This window comes from Mchenga conophoros, linkage group LG12 (genome assembly GCF_057382185.1).
Source record: "Mchenga conophoros isolate Kocher_MC1m ecotype Shallow Benthic linkage group LG12, M_conophoros_male_GT1.1, whole genome shotgun sequence".
NCBI classification, from domain to species: Eukaryota; Metazoa; Chordata; class Actinopteri; order Cichliformes; family Cichlidae; genus Mchenga; species Mchenga conophoros.
Window position 1 is genome coordinate 32487841 of NC_140537.1, and position 15402 is coordinate 32503242.

Sequence of the window (15402 nt, forward strand, 5' to 3'; positions counted from 1 at the left end):
TGTTTCGCTGTTGAGTCATGCTGTTGCAATACATGCAGAATGTTGTTTTGGTATTTTGCTGTTCAGAAAGACAAGGACTTCTCGGAAAAAGGAAGGCAGCCCATGTTGCTCCAAAATCTGTATATTATGCAGCATTTATGGTGCCTTCACAGATGTACAAGTTATCAGGCAGTGTGTACTAGTACAGTGGCTGTGGCGGTTCGCCTAAACTGCCCCCTTGTCACAGTAAATGCTACAAATTTTAGACAGCGGTTTGCAAAGCTGTCTGTGTGAAGGACCAAAGAAGTACAACCAGGCTGGTCCTGCTTCCCTTTACCCCACACAATGTTAGTGCAATGATTTTTTTTAAAAAAAAGATTTTGATTCACTAGACCACAGAGCAGTTTAACTTGGACTGTTTTCTGGATCTTTATATACTATATATTTATATCCTCAGTAACATTTTAATTTGCATTTATGGCACAAAAACAAACTTTTTTAATTAGCAGTGTTTTTCATGTTCCTGACACCTTAGACAAATTTTCCACCACGGATTTGTGAACTGTAGATTGTGCAGATTTTGCACATACTCGTGTGTGTGTGTGTGTGTGTGTGTTTTTTTTTTTTTTGTTTTTTTTTTAAATGACATCAGAAACAGCAGTATGCGACATTACGTGATGGCAGAGCTTCAGTTCATCCTTTGTCATTTTTTTTTTTTTAATAAATAGGACAGGGGGAATGAATGAGAGAAAGAGGGGGAGAGAAAGAAAGAAAACCAAAGGGGAGAAGAGACGGTGAGAAGGGGGGGAAGAGAGAGAAAAAAAAAAAAAAAAAAAAAAAAAAAAAAAAAAAAAGAACTCCTGGGTCACCTGTATGGAGAAAAAAAAAAAACAAAAAAAACAAAAAAAACAAACAGAGGAGACAGCAAACAACAAAGAGCAACATAATAATAGAGAAAACAAAGCACCATCACAATAAACTAGCTAGTCATAGATATCAATATTTACTAAATAATAAACGATATTGTGCAGCACGCAAGATAGACAGCGCACAGTGTGCTTTGAGGCAGCAGCCAAGAAAGCTTTAGTCCACGTCTGTGAATACCCATGTGTGCATACCTGTGTGGATCAGCATGCTTGCATTCCAAAGGTTTCTCCATGTAATGATCTGCTAGGGAGTGTGGGGGGGCCACAGCCCCGTCCTCCAGGGTGTGAAGCGGGTATGGAGGAGATCAAAACTCCAGACATCCAGAGGCCCCCAGAACACAAGAGACCATGGAAGACCAACAGAGGGGCAGCCGCGCCACTGTTCCAGTAAGAGCTGAGGAGAGTCCCAGATGAGGGCTCGCCCAGCAGCCGCGGAGCAGAAGTCAGGGGGAGTTGCAGTGACGCGCCCGTGAGCTCCGCCGGCCCCCAGCTGTGCCTGAGTGACCGAGCCCCAGGCCGAGAGGCCGGGGGCACCCCACCTCCAAAGGGGCCCGAGCGAGCCCCAGGCCCCAGGCCCCGACAAGCGGCCGCCAAGGAGTGAGCCGGTGTGTACCCGGACGCCCACCCCCAGACGCAAAGAACCACCAACACACCGACACCTGAGGGAGTCCGCCACCGGCAGGGGAGGTGGTGGTGGGTGGAGATAGGCCTCCAAACCTTGGAGGGCCTGAGGTGTCCCCAGAGAGGTGGCGTCTGATACCCAACCTGACATATAGACACAGACATACAGGCACACACAGACACAAACATCCATTCCCACCCTCATGCTCTCATATGCACTCACTCCACACTCAACCAACGTGGAGACAGACATAAAGAGACGCTGTACACACAATCACACTCCCCAAGCGTACTCTGTGTGTGTGTTTATGTGTGTGTGTGTGTATCCTGAAAAATAGTATTACACCGCCAAACTATCTTCCATGAATTGATGAAAGTAAATGCCTAATTAGTTGGGAGATGTTACACTAGGTGTATTTTAGCCATACAAATAATACAATGAATAACTTAGTAACTTAGTAGAATTGATAGCAAATGGAAGACAAATCGTGGCGATCGTGGCTCAAGAGTTGGAAGTTCACCTTGTAATCGGAAGGTTGCCAGTTCGAGCCCCGGCTTGGACAGTCTCGGTCGTTGTGTCCTTGGGCAAGACACTTCACCCGTTGCCTACTGGTGGTGGTCAGAGGGCCTGGTGGCGCCAGTGTCCGGCAGCCTCGCCTCTGTCAGTGCGCCCCAGGGTGGCTGTGGCTACAATGAAGCTGCTATCACCAGTGTGTGAATGTGTGTGTGAATGTGTGGATGACTGGATATGTAAAGCGCTTTGGGGTCCTTAGGGACTAATAAAGAGCTATATAAATACAGGCCATTTATTTTTACCATTTACAAACCACACTCTTCTGGATGACAGTCCAGTGCTTTCATCCGCAACATTTATTCATCCACCTCAACCCTATACCACTTCTATTGTTTGACTTTTCCTAACTTCCTAAAGGTTTCTGCCAACCTGAAAATGCTTTTTGGCAAAAGGCAAACTTCTGCCTCTGGCCTGTAGAAGGCTGCTTTTCAGCAAAAAAAAAAAAAAAAAAAAAAAAGCTTTGATATTCCAGTAAACAATACTTGGCACCAGTTACACTTTATATATTTGGCTACAGAGCTTTTGAACATAGTGAAGCATTTTGGGCAGTAAAGCTATGTTTTTCCTTCAGGGTGTGGTTAAAAAAAAGCAGAACAAAAAAACAGTGGCTGCAGGAATTTGATTCATCAGTTTGATACAAATACAGCTGCAAATAACAACTGTGGTGTAAATACTGGGTGTGAAAATAGGAAACTACTAAGTTAACCACATAAGCTTAGGAGTAAAGCGTAAACCAGTCAATAATTAAACCTCTGGGGTCGACGGACCCAAATCACATGATCAATTTAAGATGGCATAGCAGCAAGATGTAGTCTCCCTGAGAATCCATTTCAGCTTGTGTTAAAAGTGCTTCCAACTATATACCAATTTTTAAATTGTATTGATAGGCCATGATATTTTTCCTGTCTGCTGGAAGAAAAAAATGGGTAAAAACTGCATTTTTTCAAGTCCTGCAAGCACTTAAAAATACATGAAAAAACATTCCTTTCCTATTGGTGGACAAATGTACCATGTTGAGCAATCCAAATATTAGATGGCAACATGTGACATTTGGTTATTTAGGAAGAGGGGGAAGTTTTAGGAGTGATAGCAGTGAGAGTGAGAGAAAAAGAAAGTGAGTTTTGAGAGATTTGTGACGTTTAGTGTTTTGTCTTGTTTATTTAGTGTGTAGTTAAGTCGTCTGTTTTGTTTTGTTTGTCAAAACAACGGGGCAATGGCTGAATGTCACAGTTGCTAAAAAGCCACCAAAGGCAGATTGCAATGTAGAGTTTGACTCCAGGTGGCAAACAGGAGGAGTGATACACCTCCTGCTGTCAGGCCTGGAGGTACCAGGCTTGTGATGTGCTCCTCTGTCTTATAGTGGACAGAAACTATTTTTTGGAGTGGCAAAAATAATTTGTGTGGCATCCTATTTGATGGACACCTGATTATTATGTAAATAGTTTTAAATGTTTATTTAAAAAAACAAAAACAAAAACATATGTATATATATATATATATATATATATATATATATATATATATATATATGTATATATGTATATATGTATATATATATGTATATTAAATTTAAATTTACTATTTATATTTATATTTGCATTCGCATCTGATTTTAGATTTAATGTGTTAATAGAGTATGTGAAAATGAGAAGAAAAAAACCTTTAAATTCAGACATGTGGTACCATTGCTGAAAAGAATGATACCAAACAAGGCAAGGTAAAATATAGAGGTATAATCAAAAGTAGTCAACAACAGCCAATTATACTCTGGACCCCGGAGGGTTAAACAAACAGCTGGTCCAAGCTTTAAAACTGTACAGCATAATTCTTAGGGATATTGAGCTATTAGAAATTCATTTACATTTCTTTATAGGTGTAAAGGCTTCTGCATTGAGTAATCTTGAAAGAATATAAGTCAGAATATTTTCGATTCAGTAGATCAAAAATCGCTGTGAAATTCTTGAATGTAAGACTGTGTATCATTCATTGGATCCCAAAAAGATAACAAACGTGTCCCCTCTGCTCTGAATTTGCTCACAGTCCGTCCTTTGATGAGGAACCTTCCCCTCGGCCAAAGAGGAAGAAGAAGAAGAGGAAGTCTGAGCGGAAGAGGAAGAGGAAAAGGTCAGTTTCCAAAATTAGATGACACTGCAGTGTGATGTGTGTTGGTGTGGAAATAAATAAACCAAGGTTTGTGCAGAGGAATGCTTTAAATTCATATTTATTTTAAAATTTTTCCTTATTTAGGTCTCCTTCTTACAGCCTGTCACCACCGAGGAAGAAGAAAAAGAAGAAGAAGAAGAGCTCCAAGAAAAGCAAGCGGCACAGGTAAGTACAGTAAATGTTAAAACAATATACAAAAACAGTTGCACGAGTTTTATATTTATGACTTAAATCATCTTGTTTCCCTTTTCAGGTATACCTCCAAGAAGTCAAAACACAGGTACATATATGATTTTTTTCTTCTATAACCTCTGCATGTCTGCTTGCACTGTGCACATCTCATTTCTAAAAGAAAGACGGTTCATAACAGGATGAGTTCCTGTGTAACAGTTGGTGCCTGCTTTCAGCAAGATTACTGGATTTCCACCTGAAACGCAATTCTCTTTTAGTATCAGCAAGTATGCAAGCTGTCTGTGCAGGCTTCGTCAGTATCAATACCGCTCTCTCATGATATTATTCTCTTTCATCCTAACAGCTCTTCAAGTTTAAAACATAAGAGGAAGGATGAACGCAAGCACAAGAAAAGGTCAGTGTGTGACTGTTGCATCAGAATGTACTCTCCAGGTCCTACACTATTTTTTCCCCCTCACAACCTCCTCTTCTTCCAGCAATGGTAGTCCATCCAGTATTTTCAGAATACCCACTGTCGAGGAGGAAAAAGAGAGGATACTGCAAAATACTATCCTGTAAGGGCAAGATAGGTGAATACAGAAACGTACCGCTTTTATATTTCTTGAGCTAAGCGTGAAAGAACCTTTGCAAACAGAAAAACTGATTGAACACTTGAGCCACAAAGAGAGAAAAATGGGTGAAAGAGGGTAAGAGAAACCAATTTCATGCTGTGATCTTGCAACATTTTATAATTTGACTTTGGATGAGCGCATTGTTGTTTGTAAGCACAGAGCCATGTTCAGTAGCTGCTGACTTGAACGGAAACCATTGCTTTCCAGCTGACTACAACTCTTTATTCTCTTTTCTTTTATTCAGATCACTTCACTCGTTCATGACTTTGTCATTCTGTTATACTCTTCCCTTCGCTAATGTGACCTGTCACTCAGAGTAGCCAATAAAGAAACATAAGGTGATGATGTGACATATGCAATTTTGACGTTAAATAAATAAAAGCTGGCCTGTTTATCAGGCACTCCCATTCAACTGCTCGTTAACACAAATATTTAATAAGCCAATCACATGGCAGCACCTCACTAATGCCTGTATTTGACCTTTCTTCCTGATTCTGATCCTGACCTCAGAATTTGGGAGAAAGGTGACTTAAGGCAGCGGTCCCCAACCTTTTTTTGCGCCACGGACCGATTTATGTCTGACAATATTTTCACGGACCAGCCTTTAAGTTGCCGTGGATATATCAACAAAGTCAACAAAAGATATAACTGTTTTAACTTTAGATATTACTTATTACTGCACGCTGTCTTACTACTGAGCCTTTACTTGTTGAGAGCACTTGGAAAAAGTAGTTACAATCTTTAAGGATGCTTTTCTTAATGTGACTTGAAAAACAAATCCTTAATTTGAGTGAAAATTCTGAGGTTTTACTGAGAGAGGCAAGTGTCCCTGTACCTTTATCGAAACCACTCACGTCAGTGAGAAAGGTGTGGACTCCATGTGCAGCTGGAGCAATAAGCACAAAAAAAGAATAAATCAAAGTAAGGATGAAATTCAATAATGCTTGTGTTATTCTCACACTGTGCCCTTCCTGACTGGTGCTTTTTTAAAGTTGATGTTCAATCATCAAATTTCGTTCTAACTGATATGTTGATATCAGCACAGGATGTAAACTGTTATATGATGTGGTTCAATGGAAAATGTAATTTATTAAGAATAAATCACATATGCTGTGAAAAAAAAAAAAAAAAAAGTTGCCGTGGATAAATACTACAAAATAAAACCAGTACCAGTAGCAAAAAAAAGAAGATTTATTCATAACACACAGGAAAAGACCCAGAGAAAACAAGTTAACGATAAAAACAATTAAAGAAAGTAACGATAAAAACTGATAAAAACTCTGAAAACCATAAATTTCACACTCGAGCCTCAACTCTCACAGTCCGGTACCAAATGGCTCATGGAGCTATAAACGGCCCGGGGGTTGGGGGCCACTGACTTAAGAGACTTTGGTAGGGATGGGTATCGTTTAGGTTTTAGCCGATACCGGTGCCAAATCGGTACTTTTGAAACGGTGCCGGTGCTTAAACGGTGCTCAAATCAGTGCCTAAAGAATGGAGAACACAAAATTGATCCTTAAACCTCTCATGTTCAGCTGTTTTTTTTTTTGTAAAAAGATAACAATGTTAGCCTTTTCTGCAGCTATGGGTCATATATGGTATCACTCTTGGCTGGAAGCAGTGCTTAAACAATGGAAAAAACACAAACTTTTTCCAAAAACCTCTCATGTTTAGCTGTTCTCCACTTTTTCTTTGGTCATTTTAGCCTTTTTGGCCAGGGTGAAGGGAGTATCTGCCATCAAACAAGAAGACAGCCGCATGTAGCTATGATGATGTTTGCTAGTTCACCTTACATACATTAATTTAATAACGTGGTTAGCCTACTAAACGTAAATTACACACGAACAACATTAAGCTACTCACACAGAGAAGAACGGCTGCTGCTGCATCATCATCCTCATCATTTCTGCTACACTGGCAGGGCTAGGGGCCAGGACTCTCCTCTTCGTGTTTTTGGGGGATGTTGCTAACTCCGGGTCCGATAACAGGCAACCCACCCGCAGTAGATGTGCTCGGTGTGAGGTCTGGCAGCAAACTATCAAATACGGCGCATTTTTCGGCTTTAAAAAAAAAAACGCTATGCGTCGCCAGGTGTTTCATTGGATTCGAGGTGTTACCTCCTTTGCGCAGTATCACAGTATCACCTTAAAGCACTTGTTGCAGGCTGCTGAGTTTACATATTTTGCTGTGAAGTACAGCCAGACTTTTGACCGCTTCGCCTTGGGCATTTTTAATCTGTAGCTCTGCTCTAAAAGAACGTACGTACCTGGACCCGCCTACTATCCTCGGAAACGTAAAATGATTGGCTAGAAATCAAAGTGTACCGAAGGCCCAGCACCGAAATAAAACACCGAAATGTGCGCTGTTTTTCGGTCTGGTTACTACCGTTATGTCATCATGGCACCGGATACCAGTACCCATCCCTAGACTTTGGTAGTTGGTGCCGGTCAGGCTGCTGAAATTTTCAACACCACAATCTCTAGGGTTTACAGATCCAGCTTGTCGACCTTGTTGTTGTTGTCAGGGTTCACAGGAGTAGGGCCAGACTGCTATGAGCTGATATGAGCACTACAGTAACTCAAATAACCACGTATTACAACCAAGGAATGCAGAAGAGCATCTCTGAACACACAAGACATCGAACCTCCAAGCAGACGAGCTGCAGCAACAGGATACCACACTTGGTGTCAAATGACTCCTGTCTGCTAATAACACAAAGCTGAGGCTACATTTTGAATAAGCCCACCAAAAGTGGAACACAGAAGACTGAAAATATGTTGCCTGGTCTGATGAGTCTTGATTTCTGCGCTGATGTTCAGATGATAGGGACAGGATTTGGCATAAACCACATGAAAGCATGGATCCATCTAGCCTTGGTTCTTGGTTTCTTCCTGTTAAAACAGAGTTTTAACTTCCCACTGTCACACAGAGGTTGCTGGTATCATCTGATTGTTGAGGTGTTCTCTGTATTATTGTACAGTCTTTAGCTTACAATATGAACTACCTTGAGGCAACTGTTGTTGTGATTTGGCGATACAGTATATGACTAAAATTTGACAGCCTTAATGTCTTCAGTGTTGTTTTAACAGTAAACAGAATATTAAATTGAAAAGTAGTCACTCCACTGTAAACACTTACATTGATAGCTGAAAATTCAAGGTGGAGAAAGGCCACAGACTGCACATAAAATATAGATGTAGGCACCATAACAGACTGGCTTGACTACCATTTTAAAGCCTCACCTTTTTCCAAGACAGTTTTTTTTGGATGGCAAAATCAGAACTGTCTAGTCACCAGCTTTCAATTAAAGAGGAGCATCCATAATTCAGTGCGATATTAAATGAGAATCTAATTCTGTTTTGTGAACATCTTTCTCAAGACAAAACGTATGCAGGGGCCATTTTTGGTCTGTTCATCTTTAAACTTCTGGCCACCAGTAGGCTACAAGACACTTTTTTGCATTAGCACTACTCTTGTTTAAAAATGTGGGGAAAGGAGAAAAACTATAGCTGCTACCAATTAGAAATGTTTGGCTGTCCAACATAAACAATGTGAAAGCATGCAGATGTGGAGTATTGTGGTTTGAGTTTGTTTTCTTGCATTTATCCAAACTAAAGGACTACTAGTGAGGCCATTTTTGCCTCTGCTGAATTGCAGATAATTGGACAAATAGCACATGTCAATTAAATGTGTATATGGCAGTCCTCTGCTTTGTAAAAGAAGCTAAATAGCCACCACAATGAACTTACTAGAAAAACTAAAGAGATAATGTTTTAATGTATTTTAGTGCAAATGAATAGAGAACAGAACATAACATCAACCTGTCACTCCAAGTGGCGATGTACATTATATGCACATTTAAAGCAGAGACAAGAGTCAGGAGTGATTCGTGAAAGAAGGCACAAAAGGATGAAAGGGAAGGTTTACAGGATGGTAGTGAGATCATTACTACTGAGTGTCACTTACAAAAAGACAGGATGTGTAGTTGGAGGTGGCAGAACTGAAGATGTTCATATTTTCTTGAGTGACCAGGATGACCAGAAGTAGAAATCAGTATATCAGATGGACAGCTCGGGTTGAGCGGACTGCAGACAAAGTTAGATAAGAAGGGCTGAGATGGTTTGGAACTGCACAAAGGGATCATGGATATATTGGACAGAGGACATTAAAGATGGAGTTTCCAGGCAGGAGAAAAAGAGGAAGAACACAGAGAACATTCATTGGTGTAGTAAAGGAGGACATGCAGAGGGTTGGTGTGACAGAGGAAGGTGCCAGGGTGAGGTAGGTGATCCACTGTAGCGACCCTTATGGGAGCAGCTGAAGGAAGGCAAAAGAACAAAGAACAACAATTTAAAAGTTCGATTTTTATTCTTCATCACATGTATTCGTTCATATTTATCATAAAGAGGGGGTAGACCAGGCTCTAAATATATTTATTTTGGCTGTAAATTTGTAAAGTTGTTGGGAGTCAGTGTGGATTTGTTTGCCAGTTAGCAATTCTGCGTTGCTTCATGTAATAGCAGAGGAGGCTTCTGTTTGAGAATGACATACGCAGGTCATGGCAAACTGTCCTGTACTATGAACATAAACTTTGGAAAGTGTGATTTCTGGATAACTCTCTGGCCCTCCAGGTTAGCCAGACTTTGGAAGACAAAAGAAAGGTGCCCAAAAAAGTTTTAATAAATTCGTAATCCTTTTTTTTGGTCTTACTGTAGAGGCACACATATAACAGAAATTCAAGTTTCTCTCAAAACTAAATGGTTTGCATAATGGTTTTCTTGTACTGCTGATCTTTGGAGAAGTGCAGCTATGCTATTTGCTTGCATGTTTGGCTTGATAGGTCTCATGTGTAGCTGGGACATTAGTAAAATTTGTTGTAAATCCTGTACAATGTATGTTTAATTGATGGAATAAATAATGCATTTATTTATTTAGTTACAATACTAATAATAATACAATTGCAAAAACTGCCAAAGTTTCAAATAATTAAGTCAGTCTTGGTAATCGCTATGATTAAAACGCTTTACTCCTCTTTTCCTGCTCTTTGAATGGTGTTACAAAAAGAAAATATTCTTAATATATCACACAGCTCTGACTGTTCTTCCTGCCAATCAACACAGAAGTCCTAACACCAGGCTGTAGAGACCTTGTGTTTGCAATGGCCCACCGATCAGATAAAATGGTTGTCTTAAAGGGAGGGGGAAGAGAGCGCAAAAAGATATGTTTTGAACAGCTAAACCAAAGTCAAGCCCAAGAAGACAGGGATTATGTAAAGCTACTTTAGTGGAGTTTTTTGTGAAAAAAACTAATCATAATCTTAGCTTCCTCTCTACGTGTTTTGTTTTTTTTCTTTGTTTTGTTTCAGTTCTCGGACTCACTCACGTCGGAGACGGCGGTATCGGAGGTCAGAGTCAGAGACTTCTTCCTGCCAATCTTCAACAGAGGACAGGTAGGCCCAGCGCCCCCACTTCCACCCCACCCCCAGCCCGCTCCCTTGGTTAATCTTATCAGTCTGAGGTGTCTGCCGAATTCTTGGTCACATCGCAGAGATGACTGATAAGGTGGAGGTGACTTCCTCAGACTCAGGCACAACCGGGCCTTATCACAGCTGCACAGAAAATGGCTGCAAATGCACTCTAGAGATCAATACACTCAATTATAATGACATATAGCAAATTTCTGGTTGTGTGATACTATGAAAGATGTCTTTTATGGGTCATACTGGGCTGACTGCATAAAGATTTCTAAAAGCTAGAAGCATATCTGGATACTTTCTGATATAAATTAATCATTTCAGTCATTTATCACTGAGAATATACATATATAAATATATACATATATAAATATATAAATATATACATATATAAATATATATATATATATATATATATATATATATATATATATATATATATATATATATATATATATATATGTATATATATATATATGTATATGTAGGCGTGTACAGTTCGATGACTGAACCTTTATCCCTGAGAAGTTTTAACTCCAATCAAAGTCCAGAATTCAAACTGACTGATCTGTCCAAACCGTTTAGGTTACTCAAACAATGAGAATTATGTGGCTTTATTATACATTCTTCCAACATTTTCATCCAATGAATCATTTAATCTTTCACGTGGAAAAACATTCAAGAATTCATTTTGTAACAGATGCTCTATGATTACTAAATGGCACAAAACGTAGCTGAAATAAAGTCTGATATTTTTCCGACGTTACCTTTTATCCCATTCTCTGAAGTGCAAAATTGGCTCTAATATAACACAATCATCTCTGTCATGATGAAAACTAAATGCAGCATTTTCTCACAGACACCATCTGCAAAAATCTGTGGTTCATCAAGCATTTGGAGACCTGGCAGCTGTAGGACAGGAAACCAATGCAGTGCTCAACTACACAGACATGAAGTGGAGACCTACAACCAAATCAGTGTGTAAAATGGCTCCAAAATATCGCTCCATCCTCTCTGCTGGCACCGTAAGTACTCTTTAGGACTCTCATAGTGCTGCCACTGGTTCAGTTTCATTTCTCAGTTATTGCCATGTCAAATGGCTTATTTTCAGGCAACCTGAAATGCCTACAGTGAGACGGCTGCGTTTGGCAATTTACTTTCAATTCTGAAAGTATTTTTACATCGGCCATTAAAAAACAGCACGTCTGTATTTTTAGAACAAAATCTTACATCTATATCCAGTTGAAACACAGCATATTTTATTCAGCTAAACCCTCTTCACAATCCTCAAAGGCGTCAACATTTACCAAATTGAACAAAACATTACATGGCCTAAATCTTAGTTAGTGGTTAGTGGTTTCTTCTTTTTCAGCGATTTTGTCAGCTCTTGTTTCTCTGCTTTAAAAACTGATATGATTACTGGGCGGTAGAGTCCCCGCTACATTACAGTTGGCAAAACACGTTGGATAAACAGTGTGATTTGGGTATTTTAAGGCTTATTTCTCCTTCTGTTGAGAAATCATGCTACAGTCAATATACTACCGTAAATATCGGAATAAACTGACACTGTAACTGCAAATTCTTATTCCCCTCTGGCCTGCAGCATCAGTAAGCAGACACTTGAAAAGCTTTCTCATCCCGGTGTGTCAAATACTGCCGTTGTGTTAAATGCTATTGGTGTCTTTCGATGCGTGAATTGTGGTAATTAGATGCCCAGAGATGAGTCTTCTTTAAAAGTAAAGTCGAGTAGTAAGTCACAGGATGGTTAGCCAGGGGACTGCAGTTTGTGTCCTGTTCAGGAAGTTTAGGTATAGAGTCTGTTTTCCTCGTTTTCACTTGCTCATTAGGTTTATTTCTCTCACTGGTTAGTTGTAAACACTGATTTGAAGCTGACTGGGAAAAACACTATGGTTTGGCTTTAAATCTTACTGGCACATTTAAAAATACCAATTACTGCATTTAAATGTATTGTTAAGAGGTCTGTAAGCATTCATATATAAGGTGGGAGTGAGAGATCTCTCACTATTAGCATAGTGCCAGAGGACACCTTTTGTGTATCTCTGAGAGGCTTTGATAAAAGTGTTGTTTTTTTGGGATTGAGAATGGGCTGAACTTTGATAACAGGCTAAATTCAGTGATGTAAAAAAATAATAACCAGTCTCCTACCTTAAAGCTGTGTGTTTTTACTTTTTCGCTGACAAACAAGAGGAGTAACACTGACGTGCTGCACAGGATAATAATGATGTGTTTTTTGTTCCAAATGAACAGAAGTTACTGACATTGCCTTAAACCATTATCTGAAAGCAGCGTGCAGTTGTTTCTGGTCTAATGGCATCAAAAATGCATGAGAGTGCAGCTTTTTCGAGTTAGCACATAGCACTTAAGGGTTAGGGACAGTGTAAGAGGGGATATTACTCATTAGCTAGGGGCAACCTGCTTCCTGCATTGACATCCAACAAAGGGATTGTGTGCAAACCATAAATGTTTTAAGGGTTGAATAAGATTCAGTTGCAGGTGTGTGTTTACAATTTGGTCTATGACCTCTCACTAGTTACATTTATTCGGGAGTTTAAATTAAGATGACAGCTTTTGTTCCCATCAACCCTCTGCAGAAAACTACATTTTTTTTATTTCGAGCAAATCATTTCAGTGGTTCTAGTGTCAAACCAACAAAAAACACATCCTTAAAGCATTTTTTAGAAGGCAGATTTTCAATTTTAAAATTTGAGTTTCCTCTTTTGTTTTTTTGTTGTTCTTTTGTTTCTTCCAGCAGCCTCATACATGCAGCTATGTCCTAAAACCCCATTGTCTCTGTTTTATTGGAGCATAAAATATATTTAATTTCTCTCCAGCAATCATTAAATTATGCTAATTGAACAGACGGATGTTTTTAATTAAACACCACAGGGTTTTAATTGAAATTCAATAAATTAATCCATATATCGAATTATGCCTGGCATTCAATTTCCCACAGTCTCTCAGAAGGACTTTACAGTTGGTCGCTGAGGGGGTAGCCTTGCTTTAAAGTGTTTGCATAAGGTTTATTTATGGAGTTTGATCTTGTGAATAAAGGCACATAATCCAAAAGGTAATGCAGAATGATCTTTGCTTATTATTTCTTCCCCCCCAAAAAAGCAATCCATAAAGGGACAGGTAGGTATGAGTGGATAAAAAAAAAGAGTGTGGTTGATTTTAAAATATGTCACCATATGTTCATGTGGTGAATTGGTTTTATATTTTGAAAGTGTGTAGTGTGTTTGAGGCACCAACCTGAAAGAAAAGCACAAAAGAACTTTATGCCAGAATGTGAGATTAAATGTTTACTTGACGTCAGCCTTGTCAGAATATCTTGAGGTGCCATGAAGAATGTGTTTGTTTAAATATGTACTTCTGTAAGTGAAATCTTTTACCCCTGAGTATACACAGATTATGTGCCACTGCAAATGTTAAAGAGGATTGTAGATGGACAAAGATTTGCTTAAATTTCCCTCAGGGTCAGTCTGCTGTGTTGACTGTAGACTTGATAATGGGAACCTTTGGGAGAAGAGGCTGGCTTAACCTCTTACACGTGTTTTGGAGTCAGAATCAAAGCTTAGTTAACTGTCACTGTTAAGAGGTCACTACTTTTATCCATCTGTGGACTTTTTGCAATTAAGGAAAAACTAAAATTTGAAATTGAGAGGTCAGTTAATCAAAAAGGTAACTAGTTTCGCTCTCCAAAACTTTAAAACAACACTGAAGAAACAAAAAAAAGTGCCGATATAAGGCTAACTAGCTCTGGGTTTTGAAGAGAGGGTTATTGTCTTTTTCTTGCAATTTACGACTCTAATGATGCACTTATGTTGCCCGCTCTTCCCTTTTTTTTTACACCTTACCTACTTAAGGAGGAAATCTTGATTGGTAAGTGGATGTTATCAGCAGATTTAGGGATTTACTTGTAGGTCGGTGCAGGCTAATTATTTACTTCTTACAGGAGAAAGAGCACAGTCATCTGTCCTTTTCTGAGGGCTTTCTTAGTTAGACTGATGGGATCCCTCTTTGTCTGCAATCCTTTTCATTTCTACATAATACCCATTTTTGTGATGTTTGTTCAGTGTTCTTTAAATGAGGCTTTTCAATGGGGTCTATTATTTACTCTTCTTCTCTTTACTCGAGGTAGAGCCAGTAGATCTTTTCACACATAGTTTTTCTCTTTCTTTTCTGCTTTTTGTTGTTCCTTTCATATAATTGTTTTAGTTTAGACTTTCCTTAAAAACTGTTTTCTTGTTGATTTCTTTGACTTTAGTTGAGTTCAGACTTTCTTTCGAGGTTAATCGCATGCTTCAAATTTGCATGTCTTTATCTTTCAAAGCTTTCTGTCCCAAGAAAAAAGAAAGAAATCTCTTCACTGTGTTTTCAAGGGAATATGTGCCTTTGTACTAGAGTATTCACAGTGCATCAAAGCAGGTAGCAGGTTTCATGTATCAGTTCACACCTGGCTTTAAGCTGCAGCCTGTTTGTCTCTTTGCAGACTTTGTCGTCAAAACCTGCAAGTGAGATTTTACATGGAAATGGGTCTCAGCATTTAACGAGCCAGACTGTAGGTCCACATGATTACGATTCTGGGAATGACACATCTTCGCCGCCATCGAGCAAAACTGGTGTTTCTCAGGGGAGTGTCACTCTTGACAACAAGAGCAACAGCTGTCAACGTGTGGCCTCGCCAGGGAAGCTAAAGTTCACTGAGAGAGACAATGTCTCTGATTCAGGAAACTCTGTGACCAGCTATGCTTCCTTGTGCAAACCTTACGGGGAAGACGGTTTGTCTGCAACCCTTTTCAGTGGAAATGGCAAGAGGTAATTTTTTTTGTTCTCAATAAATCA

General features: G+C 39.4%; 1 protein-coding gene across 1 annotated transcript in view; it reads left to right on the plus strand.

The window, feature by feature from the left end:
- The window catches only part of srrm4 (serine/arginine repetitive matrix 4), a 63544-nt gene that overhangs the window by 42317 nt on the left and 5825 nt on the right, over positions 1 to 15402 (plus strand). Inside the window, exons 3-9 of the mRNA XM_085295309.1 lie at positions 4141 to 4224; positions 4348 to 4428; positions 4517 to 4543; positions 4799 to 4849; positions 10432 to 10515; positions 11399 to 11564; positions 15050 to 15375. Of these exons, the coding sequence (XP_085151435.1) occupies positions 4141 to 4224; positions 4348 to 4428; positions 4517 to 4543; positions 4799 to 4849; positions 10432 to 10515; positions 11399 to 11564; positions 15050 to 15375 (819 nt within the window). The remainder of the gene's footprint in view (positions 1 to 4140; positions 4225 to 4347; positions 4429 to 4516; positions 4544 to 4798; positions 4850 to 10431; positions 10516 to 11398; positions 11565 to 15049; positions 15376 to 15402) is intronic.